The 19,707-nt window shown below is 38.1% G+C and overlaps 1 protein-coding gene across 1 annotated transcript in view; it reads right to left on the bottom strand.

The window, feature by feature from the left end:
- pkd1l2a (polycystic kidney disease 1 like 2a) overlaps positions 1-18,817 on the bottom strand; it is a gene marked incomplete at its 5' end in the record, with an annotated part of 24,961 nt that extends 6,144 nt beyond the window's left edge. Inside the window, 34 exons of the mRNA XM_083559545.1 lie at positions 67-252; positions 335-475; positions 893-989; positions 1,079-1,521; positions 1,619-1,820; positions 1,907-2,148; positions 2,237-2,436; positions 3,163-3,309; positions 3,759-3,937; positions 4,020-4,121; positions 6,977-7,207; positions 7,294-7,484; positions 8,031-8,253; positions 8,411-8,542; positions 8,775-8,895; positions 9,362-9,486; positions 9,718-9,873; positions 9,949-10,086; positions 11,780-11,962; positions 12,516-12,658; positions 12,741-12,878; positions 13,016-13,066; positions 13,155-13,287; positions 13,416-13,524; positions 14,200-14,389; positions 14,481-14,628; positions 14,735-14,817; positions 14,903-15,310; positions 15,414-15,643; positions 15,727-15,874; positions 16,232-16,342; positions 16,687-16,875; positions 16,957-17,115; positions 18,505-18,817. Coding sequence (XP_083415671.1) covers positions 67-252; positions 335-475; positions 893-989; positions 1,079-1,521; positions 1,619-1,820; positions 1,907-2,148; positions 2,237-2,436; positions 3,163-3,309; positions 3,759-3,937; positions 4,020-4,121; positions 6,977-7,207; positions 7,294-7,484; positions 8,031-8,253; positions 8,411-8,542; positions 8,775-8,895; positions 9,362-9,486; positions 9,718-9,873; positions 9,949-10,086; positions 11,780-11,962; positions 12,516-12,658; positions 12,741-12,878; positions 13,016-13,066; positions 13,155-13,287; positions 13,416-13,524; positions 14,200-14,389; positions 14,481-14,628; positions 14,735-14,817; positions 14,903-15,310; positions 15,414-15,643; positions 15,727-15,874; positions 16,232-16,342; positions 16,687-16,875; positions 16,957-17,115; positions 18,505-18,817 — 5,992 coding nt within the window. The remainder of the gene's footprint in view (positions 1-66; positions 253-334; positions 476-892; positions 990-1,078; positions 1,522-1,618; positions 1,821-1,906; positions 2,149-2,236; positions 2,437-3,162; positions 3,310-3,758; positions 3,938-4,019; positions 4,122-6,976; positions 7,208-7,293; positions 7,485-8,030; positions 8,254-8,410; positions 8,543-8,774; positions 8,896-9,361; positions 9,487-9,717; positions 9,874-9,948; positions 10,087-11,779; positions 11,963-12,515; positions 12,659-12,740; positions 12,879-13,015; positions 13,067-13,154; positions 13,288-13,415; positions 13,525-14,199; positions 14,390-14,480; positions 14,629-14,734; positions 14,818-14,902; positions 15,311-15,413; positions 15,644-15,726; positions 15,875-16,231; positions 16,343-16,686; positions 16,876-16,956; positions 17,116-18,504) is intronic.
- Positions 18,818-19,707: the final 890 nt, after the last annotated feature.

Here is a 19,707-nt window from a genome sequence, read left to right on the forward strand (position 1 = left end):
CATGCAATGATGAGTACATTTGGTACAAAAGTAGACAAACTTTATACTCAGGCTAAAAATATCTACCTGGTTGTCGTCCAAAAACATTGTTTAGGAGGGAGGTGTTTGCCCAGGTAAACACATCTTTGTAGTTCATGCTGTCAGCGATGCCATTTTTGAAGCTCTGCTGAATGTGTTGGGTGAGGTAGTAAGCGTTTGGGTCTCGCTGACCATAAGCCACCAGGAGTAGCATCCAGAGAAACCCTATGTAAACTTTAAATCAAAATAAGATGTCATACACTAAGCTGTTGTTGTTTCCCAGTCAACCGTTACATTACGAAAAGGCAGTTCTTACTGAGAATCTCTTGGATGAGTGCAAAGACTTTTTGCTCTTTGATCATGTTGATCCTCATTTTCTCGATATCAGATGGAGGAGGAGGCTGATAGAAACTGCTTGTGCTGTCCCTCCTGGCAATACATATGCTATCAGGATCATCTGTGGAACATAAGTTTGGAGAATATTTGCAAAATGCTACACATGATAAGAAATGTCTTAGCAGCATTCTTTTATTTCTCTTCAGTAATTACATTCTTCTAAACAGTGCTACAGTAGAATCTCCGAGAAACAATTGTTGCGAGGTTGGAATACACTTGGAATGGGTCTCCATAGGACGTAACTCTGCATACACACTCTCAAACATTTATTCACAGTTAGGACAATTAAGTTTATTCAATACACCTCCAGAACTGCTTCTTGGAGGTGGCTTAAATCAAGAGAACTTAGAGGAAACTGACTTGGAGATGGGAAAATATTATCAGGGAGTCACCCAAGTTTAGGATTTAAACAGAGCTAGAGTTGTGAGGTCAACTTTATATGGAAACGTTTTACTTGCAATTCTCAATTAAAGGTTACCTGCACTTGGCAGAGCGCCCTCAATGAAAACATCTCCATATTCCTCTTGATCAACTCTTTTTAGAACCAGAGCAAAAAAGACAGCAAAACCAAGCACCTGGATAAAAAGAGAGCAAGTTAAAATGTTAGTGACTGTTTAGATTCCAATCAATAAATAAAAACCCCAAATTAATCACGACCTGTTACCTTCAGAGGCTGGGTAATGAAGAGACTCTCAAAAAAAGAGACAACCATGGAAATGAGCCAGCTAATAGAGCGATCCATTCCATAAGTCAGCCCGTACATCATGGTGAAATATGCTGAAACTCCACTAGTGGCTGCAACAAGAGTCCAGCCAACAAACACAAACCACCAAGGCAAGCCTTTCTGACAACACTTCTTATCCCCTCCACGGTCTTCTCCCAGACTGGAGCTGCAGGAAAACTGATCCCTATTGGAGCTGGAGGAAATATATGGCTCAAGCAATTGTTTCATGCCTTGAACCTGCAGCACTGCCTGAATGTAGCTCTCTGGTTTAGAGAATTGAGAAGGACCCAGCAGCCTCAGCTCTTTCTCCACATTCTGCAGTTGTTTGTAGAGATACTGTCTGTAGATACTGTGTTTCTCTTTGCCATCTTCAGGGCTCCTCTCTGTATGGTAATACAATAAAAGAATGATGCTAAATAATACTAAAGCATGTCTAACAAAAATGATTTTACACAGTATGCTTAGCATTTAATTTCATACCATGAAGATTTACAGCCCCCAGAGAGATGGAAAGCTCCTTTTTGGAGGCATCAGAGTAAAACTCACTTCCTGCACGGTTCTGCTGACAAATAATATCTTCGACTAGTGAAAGGAGATTATTGATATCCATTTTCTCAGGGTCTATCCTTGGCATGGGGCTTCTTAGAGCTTTGGAGAGTGACTGGGCAATTCTTTTGATGTCCTTAAAGATCAGGCAAATAAAACATATGTTAAATGTTTTAGACAGTAGGAATGTATATTTTTTATGGTCAGTATACTCTTGTGTACCTTGATTACAGCATCTGGTGTGATCTCCCTACGGTCATTCTGCAGAGAACGAGGTTGTGTTGGTGACACCTGACCTGTTCTGGCTTGCTTTACAGAATCAGTCTGTTTAGGAGCTTGATCCAAGCTTCGTTCCCTCGGTCGGACATTTCTGAAGATGCTCACAATAAGAAGGTTGATGGGGAACATAATAATGGAGCTCTGGATTCCAATTATCACTTGCTGCCATGTAAACTCGATCTTCCCTTTAGTCAGAAGTTGGTAGAATATTATTCTTGATATAAAGACAAAGATAAGAGTGAAATAAATGGACATATAGTAATCATGTATTACCCAGATCCATGGTCTGCTCAGAGGGGTCAGTGGGAATCCCCCAATACATGATGCTGGTCAGCATGGTGCAGAGCAACAGAGAGAAACAGCACGAAACACGCTGCACTCGGGTGAAGTTACTACTGGGTGGTCGACTGATCACTGAGAACCAAATATGACCATCTTGGAAATCCTTTGTGGTTTTCATGAAGAACAGATTACTGTTAGCAAAAAGAAATGCAAATGTATAGTACTCATGTACATAACAAAAAAATAAATTCTCAAATGATCAAATTTTTGATAGTTTATATTACTATCAGCTAGTTTATATGATATATGCAATATGGCCAAAAATATGTGAACATCTGGCCTTCACAGCTATGTGTGGGTTTTTACTTATTAGGTGCTGCTAATTTGGAAGTGCTCAATTTCGTAGAATGTCCTAGAAGGAAAGTTTTCCTTTCACATCAACTAAGATGACAGATCACATCAATGATAATAATAATAATAATAATAATAATAATAATAATAATAATAATTATTATTATTATTATAATTATTATTATAATACAGATTAAATATAATCTATTCCAAAAATTTTTTCCTTTTACTGCTTACGAAGGTAAGATCCATGATTTGCTTGCCAAGGCTGGTGTGGATGAACTCCAGTAAACTACACTGACCTTAACCCCATCGAACACCTTTGAAATTCCAATGATAGATGCATGCCAAGTCACCTTGCCCAACCTTTTATGCTTCTGTGGCTAAATGACCACACGCACCCATGGCCTTGGCCATGACCTTATTACAAATGTAATTGGAAGCCATCCTAGAACAGTGGAGGTTATTACAACACAGTTCTAGGTTAAATGTCCATAGTTTTAAATGGGTCATTATTTATGTGTCCACAAACTTTTGGCCATAAAATGCATGATCAGGTTACCCACCTAAACCTTTTTAAGTCCATCTCTGTTGCTGCAGGAAACACTCTGTCCAAGGTACACTCTCCTAAATCAATGGCCAGCCATGAACTACATAAGAAATGCCACCTTTGGCCTGTCTCCAGGTCTTGGACCACTGCCTTATTAACATACCTGAATAATAAATATTGAATATTGAATACATGAATGGAAGTTTAAAAATGGGTGTGTGCAATAAAACATGGCTGCATGCTGTTAAAGGAAAATAATCAAAATTAGACGATTGTGATGTGGCCTAATTCTGGAGGCTTCTTACAAAATATAAACATCTATAGCCTTAACCATTTCACTAATGAAAGTTTTTTATTTGATTTGTTTTATTAGGCATAGATTAGCTGTAACCTCTGTCAGACAAATTCATGTAAATTAGCTTTTTAATGATTATAGAATGATGACTTATTAGAATTAGCTCATTAAATACATTGGATTTGCCTCGCTATTTTCCGAGCTACTTTTATAGCCATTTAATCAACATTTGACCAGTTAATTTGAGCTTTTTACAACTTTTCAGCGCAAATCTAATGTATTAAGTTTAGACTTTGAGAGTGCAGAACCGTTCTTACCAAGCAGGATGTTTCCCAGAATTATCATGCCATAACCTGATGCTCTGCAGCTCTCCAAGTGAGAAAGGTGTGGCAAGGAGAAACATGTCCGTTCCTCCTCTCTCGAATACAGGTTTATCTTGGTCAGTTAGATGATGGGGTTCACTCTCTCCCTCAGAACCCAGCAGAGTCGCTGTAACCTGTCGTAGCAGTGGTAATAATGTAACTACGTAATAACAATTATTTCTGATTGAACATTCCGGCCGAGGTAGATGTACTCACTTGAGAGGATGTAGAAGCTCCTCGACGATGCCCGGTGCTGATGGTCATTAAGTAGCGATATTCAGCCAATGGATCATTGTCTGCTAGAGCTGTGACTTTCACCTTTAGCATCACATTATGCCATGCATATGCATCAGTATCATGAAACAATATTGCTTTTATTAGAAAAAGGTATGAGGATGGTGTCATTTCTTCCTATAAGCAATTTGAATGATTTTTTTTTCCACCGAAGTATACAATAATGCTAACCAATCTTAGGCAGTAATAAAAAAGCATACAAAAATCAAATACATAAAACTGTCATCTATGCTAATGGCATAAGAACATTATAGCTGTGTAATTATTTACTTAAAATTTATTTTCCCAAGTTAAATATTTACTGTATGTATGAATGTATTTTTTGGGTAACAAAATTGCACTAATATTATCGGTAACTTAATTACACAGACAAATATAAGAAAACAAAATGTTCTACTGATAATGATCTTGTAGTATATTTCAAATAATTTGTAGGGGTGAATATGTTTACCATAATCTCCAGACTATAAAGCGCACCCATATATAAGCCGCACCCACTGAATTTATTTTTAACATAAATAAGCTGCACCTGTGTATAAGCCTACACTATTAGTGTATTAGTTTTTGTCCCCACTAATGTACTTTACACACGCTTTAACAAAAGACATGTTAGACACGGTGTAACGTGAAATACAGTGAGGAAAATAAGTATTTGAACACCCTGCAATTTTGCAAGTTCTCACACTTAGAAATCATGGAGGGGTCTAAAATTGTCATCGTAGGTGCATGTCCACTGTGAGAGACATAATCTAAAAAAAAAAATCCAGAAATCACAATATATGATTTTTTTTTAACTATTTATTTGTATGATACAGCTGCAAATAAGTATTTAAACACCTGAGAAAGTCAATGTTAATATTTGGTACAGTAGCCTTTGTTTGCAATTACAGAGGTCAAATGTTTCCTGTAGTTTTTCACCAGGTTTCCACACACTGCAGGAGGGATTTTGGCCCACTCCTCCACACAGATCTTCTCTAGATCAGTCAGGTTTCTGGCCTGTCGCTGAGAAACACGGAGTTTGAGCTCCCTCCAAATATTCTCTATTGGGTTTAGGTCTGGAGACTGGCTAGGCCATGCCAGAACCTTGATATGCTTCTTACAGAGCCACTCCTTGGTTATCCTGGCTGTGTGCTTCGGGTCATTGTCATGTTGGAAGACCCAGCCTCGACCCATCTTCAATGCTCTAACTGAGGGAAGGAGTTTGTTCCCCAAAATCTCGCAATACATGGCCCCGGTCATCCTCTCCTTAATACAGTGCAGTCGCCCTGTCCCATGTGCAGAAAAACACCCCCAAAGCATGATGCTACCACCCCCATGCTTCACAGTAGGGATGGTGTTCTTGGGATGGTACTCATCATTCTTCTTCCTCCAAACACGTTTAGTGGAATTATGACCCAAAAGTTCTATTTTGGTCTCATCTGACCACATGACTTTCTCCCATGACTCCTCTAGATTATCCAAATGGTCATTGGCAAACTTAAGACGTGCCTGGACATGTGCTGGTTTAAGCAGGGGAACCTTCGTGTCATGCATGATTTCAAACCATGACGTCTTAGTGTATTACCAACAGTAACCTTGGAAACGGTGGTCCCAGCTCTTTTCAGGTCATTGACCAGCTCCTCCCGTGTAGTTCTGGGCTGATTTCTCACCTTCCTTAGGATCATTGAGACCCCACGAGGTGAGATCTTGCATGGAGCCCCAGTCCGAGGGCGATTGACAGTCATGTTTAGCTTCTTCTATTTTCTAATGATTGCTCCAACAGTGGACCTTTTTTCACCAAGCTGCGTGGCAATTTCCCCGTAGCCCTTTCCAGCCTTGTGGAGGTGTACAATTTTGTCTCTAGTGTCTTTGGACAGCTCTTTGGTCTTGGCCATGTTAGTAGTTGGATTCTTACTGATTGTATGGGGTGGACAGGTGTCTTTATGCAGCTAACGACCTCAAACAGGTGCATCTAATTTAGGATAATAAATGTAGTGGAGGTGGACATTTTAAAGGCAGACTAACAGGTCTTTGAGGGTCAGAATTCTAGCTGATAGACAGGTGTTCAAATACTTATTTCCAGCTGTATCCTACAAATATATAGTTAAAAAATCATATATTGGATTTTTTATTTTTTTAAATTATGTCTCTCACAGTGGACATGCACCTACGATGACAATTTCAGACCCCTCCATGATTTCTAAGTGGGAGAACTTGCAAAATAGCAGGGTGTTCAAATACTTATTTTCCTCACTGTATGTTGCGCTTCCTTTAGGAGCATAGCGGTATTTTGGGAATAGTGTGCCAAAATAGGTGCGTTTTTTCATTTCCGTTCGGAAATTTCATTGGTCTAATATTATTTTGCTCAGTTTTTTAACTTGAAGTTTGTGAAACCGAGAAAATTCATAAATTAGCCGCTTCGTTGTTTAAGTCATGAGGTTCAAAGCGTAGGAAAAAAGTAGCGGCTTATAGTCCGAAAAATACGGTAAATAAACTAGCTAAGTAAAGGACCTGAAATCTACATTTCCCCTTAAACTGTAATAGATGACTCACAGGAAACGGATGTTATGTTAATTTAATTTACACATCAATGCAAAAAAATATGCTTTTTAATTATCAGAATTTTAAAGTAATATGTAGTTAATGAGTAGTATGTAGTAGATTGGTATGGGAACACTTGTTTTCAAAATACTATAGATTGATTTTAATTAAGTCATTAATAAATTAGTTATATATTAATATATATTTATATTAGTTTTATCAGTGAAACTCCATGGCACTCCAATCATGGAATCACAAAAAAACTACTATGTACATATTGTTTTTATATTTATGCTTGTGTATGACCCAAACAAAACATCTCAGGATTGTGGAATAATGACTAAAATAAAAAAAAATACCTTTGCCATGTCTTGGATGTCCTTTCTCCGCGCCCAAACCACAACCATGATGTAGACAAGAAAAATTCCTCCCACGAAGCACACCACCACAGGGTTATTGACAAACGTGGCAAAAAGTTCAGCGGTGCGAGAAACGTCAACCAAGTTGGGCATGACAAAGAAGGAGCTTCCAAAAAATGTCAAATGGGTACACAGGCACTGAGTAAGCAGGGGCGTGGTGCGAGGTCCGACCTTAGGAGTCAGGAAATAAGTGAATAAGTGAATAGATATACTTTTCTTGTTGTCTGTCTTTGAGAATATCTACTAGTTACACTTACTCTGCATCCGTAGTCACTCCAGGTGGCTTTAGTGTCATCCCAGTACTTACACTGAGCGGCTATCGATGTGATGAACACTGAGGTGTTCGAGGAGTTTACACCTGCTCGGCCAATCGGCCTCACCAGAAGATAGTAAACCCCCACTTCTAGTGCTATATCTCTGGGGTCCAGCACCCATGCATACCTCTCTTCTATATCACACAAACACAATCATGTAATTCAGTTGGCTGTTAATCTCAAAATGCTTAAAATGCTTAGAAGAAAACTCCAGTCTGAAACACAAATATTTATGACGTGCTTAGCAAATCTAGTGCAAATCTCCTGGTTTGTATTTGTATTTCCTTTAATCCAATGAGTAGTTAATAATTGTCTTATGATCTGAGGTCACATGAGGACATGATGTGCAATGAAACTGTAATGGAAAATTAAAGATAAAGGAAAGTAAATGAAAGTCAACTCAAATTTAATTAAAAAACAAAACAAAACAAAGTTATGTATATTTTGTTTATTTTAAAATGAAATTTGAGTTTACTTTTTTTGGACTTCCCTCTGTAAAAACGTGGAAAGCTTTACACACACACACACACACACACACACACACACACACACACACACACATATATATATATATATATATATATATAGTCTACTCTACTGTACTGCACTCTGATCTACTCTGAAGTTGTTCAGGGACGACATTTCCCTATGCATTGTCCAAATATTAGTTAGTGAAAGACCTGTGGAATGTCCAGGTTGAGGGAGCTGCGTTTTTGTCTGGTAGTGAGTGTTGTTTGGGTGGTGTTCAAAACCCAGCAGTAAATGTAAAGTAGTCTCTTCTGAGGGATCCAATTTCAAAACCAGTGATACGTTCGGTGTGGTTACATTAATGACTAAGGTACTGTAGTTCCTCAGGTCAAGAAATGTACTGTTAAGTTTAGTTTCTGGTCTTGGTAAAATAATCTGGAAAACAAAGCGACACAAAGAGAGCAGACATATTATACACTGTAGTCGATATACACAATATTAGATGCTGCAGCTTTTATGAATAGGTGCATAACAGAGATAGGGTTAGTGTTAGATTTTAAGAAAAGATGGACTATTACCAAAAATATCTCACCTCAATCTCCTCACTGAGATTTGATACTGGAATAACAGAGCCATTTTCATGGGTAATAGACAGAGATGCCACTGCTCCATTAATTGGCTCACCGTCCCTCCAGGGGAAAGGGTTTATTGCAAAACTCAGCATCTGTAACAAGAGAAGAAAAGTATATATTTAATATCTATCTATCTATCTATCTATCTATCTATCTATCTATCTATCTATCTATCTATCTATCTATCTATCTATCTATCTATCTATCTATCCATCCATCCATCCATCCATCCATCCATCCATCCATCCATCCATCCATCCATCCATCCATCCATCCATCCATCTTTACTAAAACAGTACTAAAAATGTAACTTAAAAATCGCACCCGCACATCCACTGACTCTTCTAAAGGCAGGACATTAGGACCCAAAGACGGGAGCACAAAGCTGGCTGAGTTGTTGTGTTCGATAATAAACGTCTGTCTCTGAAGTGCCACTGGTGACATTCTAATGGAATAAAAAGGTAAGTAAAACTTCCATACACCTGTAAATCACATGTCCACAAAATACAAATCACACAACAACAAATACAACCTCTCTGTTAACCAGGTGACCTTGTCCTCAACTAAGTTCATGAAGAGTGATTGTGAAACCTCTAAACATGGCGAGAACTCTCCATATTTTTTTAATTAGTAGAAAAGCTGATAAAGTAGTAAACAAAGGCATAGATGCTGAGCTTCAGTCACTGAATTTCTATAAATTGTTTTTTATTTTACAATAAGCATGTTTTAAGGCATCTTTCAATATTAACCCTTTTTGTGAATGAGCCACTATCAATGTGTTCTATCCCACTTCTTTACTGGGTCTATTTGGTTAAGGTTTAGCTGGAAAACTATTTGGGGATGGAAAATATTTTTAAGGATTCCTTTTTTCACACTCACTGCTCTCTGTTTTTATATAGTCTGTAGCTTACCTGTTCACATACACACTGATTTCAGAGGCGCTAACAATGATGGGCTTTTGGTCCACACCCGCACCAGCCAGCAGTGCACTTTGTATGTTGTCTGCTGCATTTAACAAGTTTTCTGAAATGATTTCCTAGCACAAATGAAAAGTCAAGCACAGTGCTGTTTTTCAAATAATAGATTCAGAATGCAGTGCAATTTTTATTTAAATCCACAGTTTTAATTGTGTTTTTCTGTTCATTAAGACATTATGGCATGCTATTTAATGAAGAAAAATGTACAATTCTTGCCAAATTGATATGGTTACAGTAGCTCCACTGTTTTCCACACAATTTTTGACCAACATTCATCTGGAAAATGATACCTGCTGCTCTGTACTGGCAGAAACTTTGAGGATGTTACTTGCAGCCTGAATGATCGGTGTGACTGCCTGCCTTGTTACTTCTTTGTCATCTCCTTCAGAGTGTGTGAGAGAGACCAGGGAAGTGCTGAGATTTGATAACAGTGAGCTGGCCTGTAGCTGCAAATAAGAAATAATTATTTGACAGAATTGCACATTATCCATAATAGTCTGCTGTCGGCAAAGGAGCACTACCTGTGCAGTAGATGTCAGCTCTTCACCCTGTGCAGTAAGGCCTACTAGAGCATCAGCAGTCTTTTGCACTTCTGAAGGGTTCCTAAGGGGGGCAGCGTTCATAGCTGTGGCCAGGTCTATAAGCATCTGCTCTCTGAGCTTCAGTCAGGACGAACACATTTATTATTTAGTGTGTAAAGTCACGAAATTATATATACATACAGTTGTATGCAAACTTTAGGAACCCCTGACAATGTCCATGATTTTCATTTATAAATATTTGGGTGTTTGGATCAGCAATTTCATTTTGATCTATCAAATACCTGAAGAACACAGTAATATTTCAGTAGTGAAATGAGGTTTATTGGATTAACAGAAAATGTGCAATATGCATCAAAACGAAATTAGACAGGTGCATCCTTTTGTTTACCCCAACAGAAAAATCACATCAATATTTAATAGAGCCTCCTTTGGCAGAAATAACATCTAGATGCTTCCTATAGCCTGTAATTAGTGTCTGGATTCTGGATGAATGTATTTTGGACCATTCCTCCTTACAAAACATCTCCAGTTCAGTCAGGTTTGATGGTTGGCGAGCATGGACAGCCCGCTTCAAATCACCCCACAGATGTTTAATGACAATCAGGTCTGGGGACTGGGATGGCCATTCCAGAACATTGTACTTGTTCCTCTGCATACAAGCCCAAGTAGATTATGAGCAGTTTTTTGGGTCGTTGTCTTGTTAAAATATCCAGGCATAACTTCAACTTTTTGACTGATTCCTCAACATTATTCTCAAGAATTTGCTGATATTGTGTGGAATCCATGTGACCCTCAACTTTATCCAGATTCCCAGTACCGGCACTGGCCACACAGCCCCACAGCATGATGCAAACTCGCCCAAATTTTACTGTGGGTAGCAAGTGTTTTTCTTGGAACGCTGTGTTCTTTTGCCGCAATGCATAACGCCCCTTGTTATGACCGAATAACTAAATACTTGTTTCATCAGTCCACAGCACCTTATTCCAAAATGAAGCTGGCTTGTCCAAATGTGCGTTTGCATACCTCAAACGACTCCGTTTGTGGCGTGTGTGCAGAAAAGGCTTCTTTCGCATCACTCTCCCATACAGCTTCTCCTTGTGCAAAGTGCGCTGAATTGTTGCACGATGCACAGTGACACCATCTGCAGCAAGTTGATGTTGTAGGTCTTTGGAGGTGGTCTGTGGGCTGTTTTTGACTGTTCTCACCATCCTTCGCCTTTGCCTCTCCAATATTTTATCTGGCCTGCCACTTTTGGCCTTAACAAGAACTGTGCCTGTGGTCTTCCATTTCCTCACAGTGGACACTGACAGCTTATATCTCTGCGATAAATTTTTTTAGCCTTCCCCTAAACCATAATGTTGAACAATCTTTGTTTTCAGGTTATTTGAAAGTTGTTTTGAGACTCCATGTTGCCATTCTTCAGAGGAGAGTCAAAGAGAACAACAACTTGCAATTGGCCACCTCAAATGCCTTTTCTCATGATGGGATGCACCTGTCTATGAAGTTCAAGGCTTAATGAGCTCACCAAACCAATTGTGTGTTCCAATTAATCAGTGCTAAGTAGTTACAGGTATTCAAATCAACCAAATGACAAGGGTGCCCAAATGTATGCACCTGTCTAATTTCATTTTGATGCATATTGCGCATTTTCTGTTAATCCAATAAACCCCATTTCACTACTAAAATATCACTGTGTCCTTTGCTGATCCAAACACCCAAATATTTATAAATGAAAATCATGGACATTGTAAGGGGTTCCTAAACTTTTACATACAACTGTATCATCCTTAACCGAATACTATATTTTCACCTTCATCCTTGCATCATGTTCTTGGCTGTCTGTTGTTTCCCCATTCAGCCTGTTTGACACAGACTGGAACATCTGGGCTAGTTTTGCCCCCGTCAGCTTCCCAAGTTGCAGCAAATTGCCCACCTGCTTGGACACAACAATTTGTAGATCTTCCACTGTGGATCCAACACTTGCATCGTTTACCTGAGTTCATGAAATAAAAACAAGAGCTGCATTAAAAAAAATACGCAGTAGTACAATATACTGCACTAATATCTAAGAAAAGATGTTCTTTAATGTTTACCGGACATATTTAAATGAATTTAATGTGTAAAGAATTGTGTGTTTATGTATGGTTTTATTATAGACAGACCAAACCAAAAAGCATATGTTAAAATAAATACAAAATCTGTTAAAATTTTAGCAAACTAAGTTTAACCATTAAGTGAAATCTTACGAGCTACTTCAGCTAAATAAACCATAGTAAATGCACTTAGTGGGCATTATTGTCTTTGCTACAGATTTTGTAAGGTTTTCTAGTTGGTCCTCTGCAGTACTAGAAGTGTTAAAACCCCTAAAAATCAGTAACTAAAACTTTTTCAATTCTGTTTTATTCTGTTATTCAGTGCTAACCTCAATCCATTTACTGGGATTACTAAAAAAACGTTCTCGGTTTCAGTGTTATTGTAGTTACCACAGTTTCCCTTTGTTTAGCAGTATATAGTAGCTGTAGATTGTGTTAGAGTTGTGTGCAAACCTGGACAGATAAGGTTGTATTAATCTTCTGTCCTTCCATGTTCTCAACAGTGACGCTAACAACCAAGCAGTAGTTAGCATCACTTCCCAGAGGGAGAAAAAGAGACTCCACAGTCTGGTTATTGCCACAGTACAAGTATTCACCTATTCAACATAAGGCAGTTAAGTATCTTTTGTCTGGGTAAAGGATGAGAAGAGCTTGAGCACTGGGTAAAGCTTTCCATACCAGTGAATGTTCTGAAGCAGTACATGCAGGGTCCAGATTGGCAGAACGATGAAGTCACGGTGCACGTAATGTTGAAGGGAGAGAGAATGTCGCCAACGGTGGGGTTAATGTTACAGGATGGTGGAGAGGAAACATCTCCTAGGGTATTGGTAGTGGTTGGAGAGAGAAAAAAAAGAGTATTAGAGGTGAAGGCAGGGTGGGGTGTTGGGATGCAGGCTGCATATTTGTGGTTTGACTATCAGGTAGTGATGCAAAGAACAACGTAGATGAGATACCGAATATTGGAATGGTGAATTCAGTGGATCCAGATAAGCCATTTCTTACACCTATAGAAAAATGATGCAAGCCCTGTGAGCAAATGTGGCCATTCGTTTTAAAATCCATGAAGAAACGCAAAGAAAAACTGATACCCACCATAAGCAACAACATTTATATTCTGCCGTGCATTGATTAAAGTTGAACTCTCAATAACAAAAGAGCTGCCACCTTCCTTCTGTTTTATCAGTGCCTTCTGTCCTTTTTCTGAATAGCAGGAGCTCAAAACCTCCTAAAAGCAATAAAGCAAAGTAAATACTGTATCATTACACACAATATTATTATACAAATATGAAGTTATTGCAGAAATGTTTTAATTATACTTCAAATATAATAAAAATATAATAAAATGTCACTTACAGGTATAGGGTTTACGTCCTCAAAATACCAAACAATTTGCTTGCAACCAACACATTGCAACTGCAATTTAACATTTGAGTTGACATTCACTGGGTCACAGTTGGAACATCTGATAAGAAAATAACAAATATCAACAAATTAAGGCAGAACATAACAATGAGTAGAAGCAGACATAAGCAACATAATTCCTTGTTAAAAATTCTTTCATATTTTACTTCAGTAATATGATGCCAGAAAATTCTCTACACTTTCAGGCATAGATTTGGAAATAGCAAATTGTATATATTCATTTACATAAACACATTTTAATTTTAACGTTCATGTATACATTTATTTGTGAATTGAAATGTGATGATAAGTACTTTTTTTACTTATCAGAAAGCATGGAAGGCACCAGGCTCTGTGTAAAATTCACTCCTGTTTTAAACACTCCAAAATAATATCCATCAAGGCATACATATAAGAACCATCTTCCTGACCTTTGTGGTCATGAAATCCTTCAGGACACAGTAACTGATTCTCATAAAGGCATCACAAACCTCCTGCAGTTCCCCTGCAGCAGACCAACAGTATAGTGAACGATACCTGAACCTTCTGCTTCAACCTCTTGAGTTATGCAAAAATTCTTTCCTGGAATTGCTTAGCATTTAACACAATAATCCCAGCACTATTACACAACAAACTGACCCAACAGCGTGCACTGTTTCTCTCTCTGACCTCGCTGAAATGAACAAGAACAAACACTGTACACTTTGCAAAGCCAGTAAATAAAACATTCTCTTACATAATGACTGGATTAAAATCATTCCCTGGAGACACAGAGATGCACTTGCTTGCGGTCTGTTGCTCTGGCTGCCCTGTTGTCTTTGTGGCAGTCACTGAGTAGACCGAAAAACTGTAGGGTGGAGGGAGACAAGTAGCACTTATCTGATGGGTTTGGGTTTGAGTACTGACATTACAAGGACAGTTTCCACCTGAAAGAAAAAGAAATTGCAATGCATTCCAACACCATTATTGTCAGAAAAGGGAGGTGAGTTTTTATTTGTTAAATTAACAACTACTTACTGCAGTCCCAGGCAAACGTGTAAAGTTTAGCATTTCCATTTAAGCCGTTAGCACCCAACTTTACGCTATTCGTGCCTATGACTGGGCTCTCTGGGTTTGCAGTGATCGTCAGGTTATTGCCCTTTAGCTCTCCCATTTGATCTTCTGTCTAAAGAAATTAATTTATTAATAGAATTGTTATTGAAAGAATAATTGGCATTTGCTATTTAGCAGGCATAAAGGAATCAACTTGTTTTCTATAAAGAGTTCTCCACCTGGCAAACCAACAGTGTTTTTCCAGCATCCACTTCTACTGATGAAAATAAGTTCCATGCCCTGACCTTTATCCGCACTGGACCTGTAACAATGTAACAGGTTCTGGTTACCTTAAATACAATGGTTTCCTGGTGAAATGTAGAAAACTTTACTAGAATCAATAGTACCTTCAAATTTGCTGGAAACCCTGAACATCTGTAAACTCCCATTTAGCATCTCATTGGTTTCCGAAAAACTGTTGTTATCCCCAGACACTAGAAAGAGCAGCTCCACTGGAGCGCCATAGTCCAGAGAGACATTAACATATATAGCTGAGTCTGAGCACAGGTCCTGTTCTGGTGCCACAAAGACATGAAGACCATCCACTGGCTCCACCAAGCAAAGTTCCAGAGTAGCAGACACATCTGGAGCTGTCACTGCATTGGAGGCCAGAAGAGTAAGTTGATGGCATCCTGATCCCAAACGCTGTAAAGCTTCTTGAGGGACAGTGATGTAGTGAGGAACGATCCCTCTGACTTCAGAAGAGCGTACAAGCTCGGTAATCCCATGCTGGATTTTGTATGTGATGTTGGTACCTGATGGAATAAAGTGGTTATTTAAGTTAGCTCTATATTGCTGTTGAATTTTTCAGTAATGAAGCTGATGATGGATTATTATTGTTATTATGTTATAATTTACCAGCACTGAGCTGCACTTGGATTCTCAATAGATGGTTGTTAAGGCCTTTGCAGTTTTTACTATCTGTTGTCTGGTTTGAGCTGTGGCACACAATTTTGTTAAATTCCCCAACAGGTTCTTGTATATTGATGGTTTTCTGAGCCGTCACATGCCACTCGCTGGTGCTACACTCCACTGAAACAGTGTAGACTCCAGTGTTTTGATACCTGTGCACTACATTACTCAGCAACCTAAAAAGAAAAAAGACTTAATCTCATTTTCTATGTTATTTCAATGAATTCTAAGCAAATTACAAAAGGTTTTTGTCATTTACTCTTCAGGCATGTAAGGGTCAATGGTGTGTCCATCGCCAGAATTTAAAGTGCAAGTGAGATTTCCTTGGAAAGGGTGGAGCAACCACTTTATGGTCAAGGTGACGTTATGAAAGACAGCAGCTTGCTTGTTAATCAGCAGGTAAAGACCTGTCAAAAAATATAGCAATGTTATTATATTATAGTAAACATTACAACTCACATTGGGCCTGATGTTTCCTGATACTGTTAGAGACATCTAGAATAGAGTTAGAAACATCTAGAATAGAGCAACAATATTATAGACATGCTATTTAGAACGTACTGTATCATTAATAACTGCAATGATTAAAGGTTAAAGCACATTTACTACTTGAGCTACACACAATTATGTCTGCTTTTGTAATCTTGACCTATATCTGCTATCACAAACATTTTAATTATCTAAATATATTTACAGCCACCTGTAATTTTTATTGCTGCTTGTAAACAAAAGAAGAGTGATAAAGACTGGAAAAGGCCTCTGACCATCTTTGCAGTGATAATCCACTGATAAATAGCTTCCTAGTCCTGGGCATGGCTCTCCAAAGGATGCTACATCTGATACAGCCTGGCATACCTGCAACCCATGGCAGTGCCCTAAAAAAGAAAAGTAACAATGATTTTATATATACTGTATATGCAAACTATCTAAGCAGCCAAAACAAGTGTTAAAAGTTCCGATACAGGTCAGATGGTAGTCTGGGTATTTTAGAAACTGCTTGTCGGTCCCTATAAAATGTATTATGCAAAACAGTCTCTAGCGTTTACATAGGATGGTTTTTCAAAACAAAAAACATCGAGCAAGCAGTATGTTCTGTGGTCAGAAATGTCTTGATGAAAAGCATGATCAGAGAGAAATAACTCAAATAACCACTATTTCAACAGTGCCGATCAGAATCAGAAGATCTTTTAACATATTTCCACCACTGTTCTGTTTGTACCTGACACCATATAGACCACATCGACCCAGCTGCACTCGTCATTTACAGATGTTTGAGGCAGAGAGTGTCCGGCCCTGCAGTAGTGCATTGTCCTCCTGCCATAGAAGCTGTCATCGATCTCTATAACCTGACCAGAGCCGCACTGCAGCGTGGCATTGTGGTTCAAACAGGCTATGGCATGTCCTGACTCTGAAACAAATAAGACTAATATTAATTCTTGTTTAAGGAATGGGACTTAAACACTTGTTTGTGTGTACAAAGAAGACTAACCAAACTCGCAGATGAAGTGGAGCTCTTGGCTACAGTTCTTGGTTGATGCCCACTGAAATTGGGATTGTTTCAAGATGTAACCACAGGCTTCTCCTGGCTCAGGTTCACGGAGCCAGTTAGAGTAACTCACATCAGATCCATCCAGCCAGGACAAAGAACCTGTATATTAGCAAAACATACATCAGCATGATTTTTTAATGTTAGACTGGAGTCCTAATTCGAGAGTTAAATGAGTATATTCTTTTTTCCTAAGGTTGGGTCACTCATCTTCAAATTCAACACTGCAGTATGATGACATCCGTATAGTATAGTATTATAATTATAGTATTGTGTAGCATGAGATGTCACCAAATATTATATAACAATACATAAAATAAAAAAATTTTTATTGTAAAAAATAAATCCCTCATTTTTAAATAATATTAAAATATAGCAGCAAAGTATAATTAATCAAACACTTCTAATCTCTGTGTTTTCTTATTTAACCAACATTAATATAACCATGTGCTGAAACTAAAGTAAGACTTCAAAACAAAAGTTGCCTGTTTTGTTCTTTCCATCTCCTACAATGAGGATGTAAAGATTGGAAAACAACAGCATTTGAGAATATGCAACACAATAGGAGTTGTGCTAGTGTTCGAATGATAAAGCTGGGCTTTTTGTACATGGCAACAAAAGGCTCGCTTGTAAATCACAGAGACTGGCAATTTTAGGGCTTCAGCTGAATGGCGTTGACAAGCCTTCAAAACAGTACTCGCTATTCAAGATATCTAATGGAAGAAATATAGGTAGATTGTCAGTTATCAGTGCAAAACATGATAGCATGTGATTGCAAGACATTGCAGGCACACTGCTGATAACAGTAACAAAGGTGCGGCTTGTTATACAGTGTCTGTACACTATTACTAGGTTATTGAATAAAACACTAGTGGATGTGCATTTAACTGGTATTCTGTGGTCCAATGTTGACTGTTTCTTTATTACATCATGAATATTTACTGTCATAAAACATTGACATTTGAGTCTACTGTCATAAAAAACATCTTCTTAAAGCAAAATCTTACCAGAGCTATGACTACATATTATATCTTACATAGCACATTTCTAAATCTATGACATTACTATGCAAGTTCCTGCTTTTACCATTGTTTCATAATTTCACCACAGTATTAAGATGCATTAACACATACTTGATATTTGAATATCAAAGGCCATTCTGTTATATAACATGAATCAATCTTATGACAATGCCATTGATCAAAATGGAGATTTAATTTAAATATACTGTAAGAATGTACTGTGTAAGTATAATTTTCTCATTTAAAAATATACTGAAACTTGTGGGCTAATATTTAAGGCAAAACCTGTCTGCAGAATCTTATGGTTAAGTAACATAGATGAGTGTCAAACTACCTTAAAAGTTATAACCCGGGGAAGTTGCTTAAGACTAGCTATTCATTGCCAACTAGATAACAAAACCCTTAACACACTAAAATCACATCATGCTTCTTAAAATATAACACATATAAATTGAACAAAACCACTTGCCCTCTGTGGCAGCAGAGCCCATGCTGAGGTTGAAAGAGGCAGGTGCCAGTCCTAGCCACCAGTCCTGCTCTGATTGTAAATGTCTCTGGAGAAACTGTTGCATCTCCTCATTTTGAATGAAGGCCAAATGCCCACCGCCACGCTCACACCAACTCTGAGCTTCGTGGAAGCTGCGCTGCAGGGTCACAAACTCATAGCAGGAGCCTTCAAAACCTTTTTGGTGTTCAAGACAGAAAACTGTCTCTTCTTCACTATAGACTGCTTGGAAACTTAAAATGACCAAAATTATGAGAATAGAGAGATGTGCATCCATCTTCCTCTCTTCTCCTGCATACTTTTACAAGCAGCCAGGTGTGTGTCTATATTTAAAGGAGTCTGACGTCAATGCCCATGTTGACTGGGCTTTGTGCTTTTTTCAGTAGACTAATTAGAGAAATTATACTCTTGAACAGAGCAACAATGGCTCATGTGTAAATAGGATTCACATTCCTGCTGGTAGGCAGCCATTAACATCACACAACACTGCCTGCATGTACAGAGATAAGAGCAGTGTCTGGCAGAAATTGGTTGAGAATAACAGTCCTGCAATATAAAAGCAGTATAATGGCTGTAATTCAGATCACAGGATTATATTGTTGCTCTTGTGGTGATACATGATCATTTCTATAGTAACAGCCTATAGACAGGAACGTACATGGTTGACATGCTACATAAACAAAGGCTATTAATAAGTATAATAATCCATAAAACTACACTTCCTTTTGTACAGTGAAACATACAAACAATGCAATGTTGAGGCTTTCTATACGGGGATTTTATATACCAGTTACCAGTCTTAAGCAAATATGACAACCTAGCAAATTTTGTCTTATTCATTTTAAGAAATAGGAAAAAAGTTATCACTTACATTAAACATCAAGTGTAAGTATTAAAAATGTAAATCCCATAATGTAAAAGAAGTAAAAAAACTTGTTACTGGCGAGTGCTGTGTTATAATAGGAAGAGAATCACTTCAGGGCATGATGTTATAGGAAAATAATCATCCTCAGAGTGGTACAGTAACTCTGCTTGGAATCCTTCTGTATTGTACATCGATAATTTTCATTATGATTATTCTTCCCCTTGCATAATAAGAAAAGAGTTCCTACGAATGGTCACTTGGTTTGTGATGAAGAAATTATTAGCTAAATTTTTAATGTCCAT

The sequence above is a fragment of the Silurus aristotelis genome (genome assembly GCF_946808225.1).
Source record: "Silurus aristotelis genome assembly, chromosome: 13".
NCBI classification, from domain to species: domain Eukaryota; kingdom Metazoa; phylum Chordata; class Actinopteri; order Siluriformes; family Siluridae; genus Silurus; species Silurus aristotelis.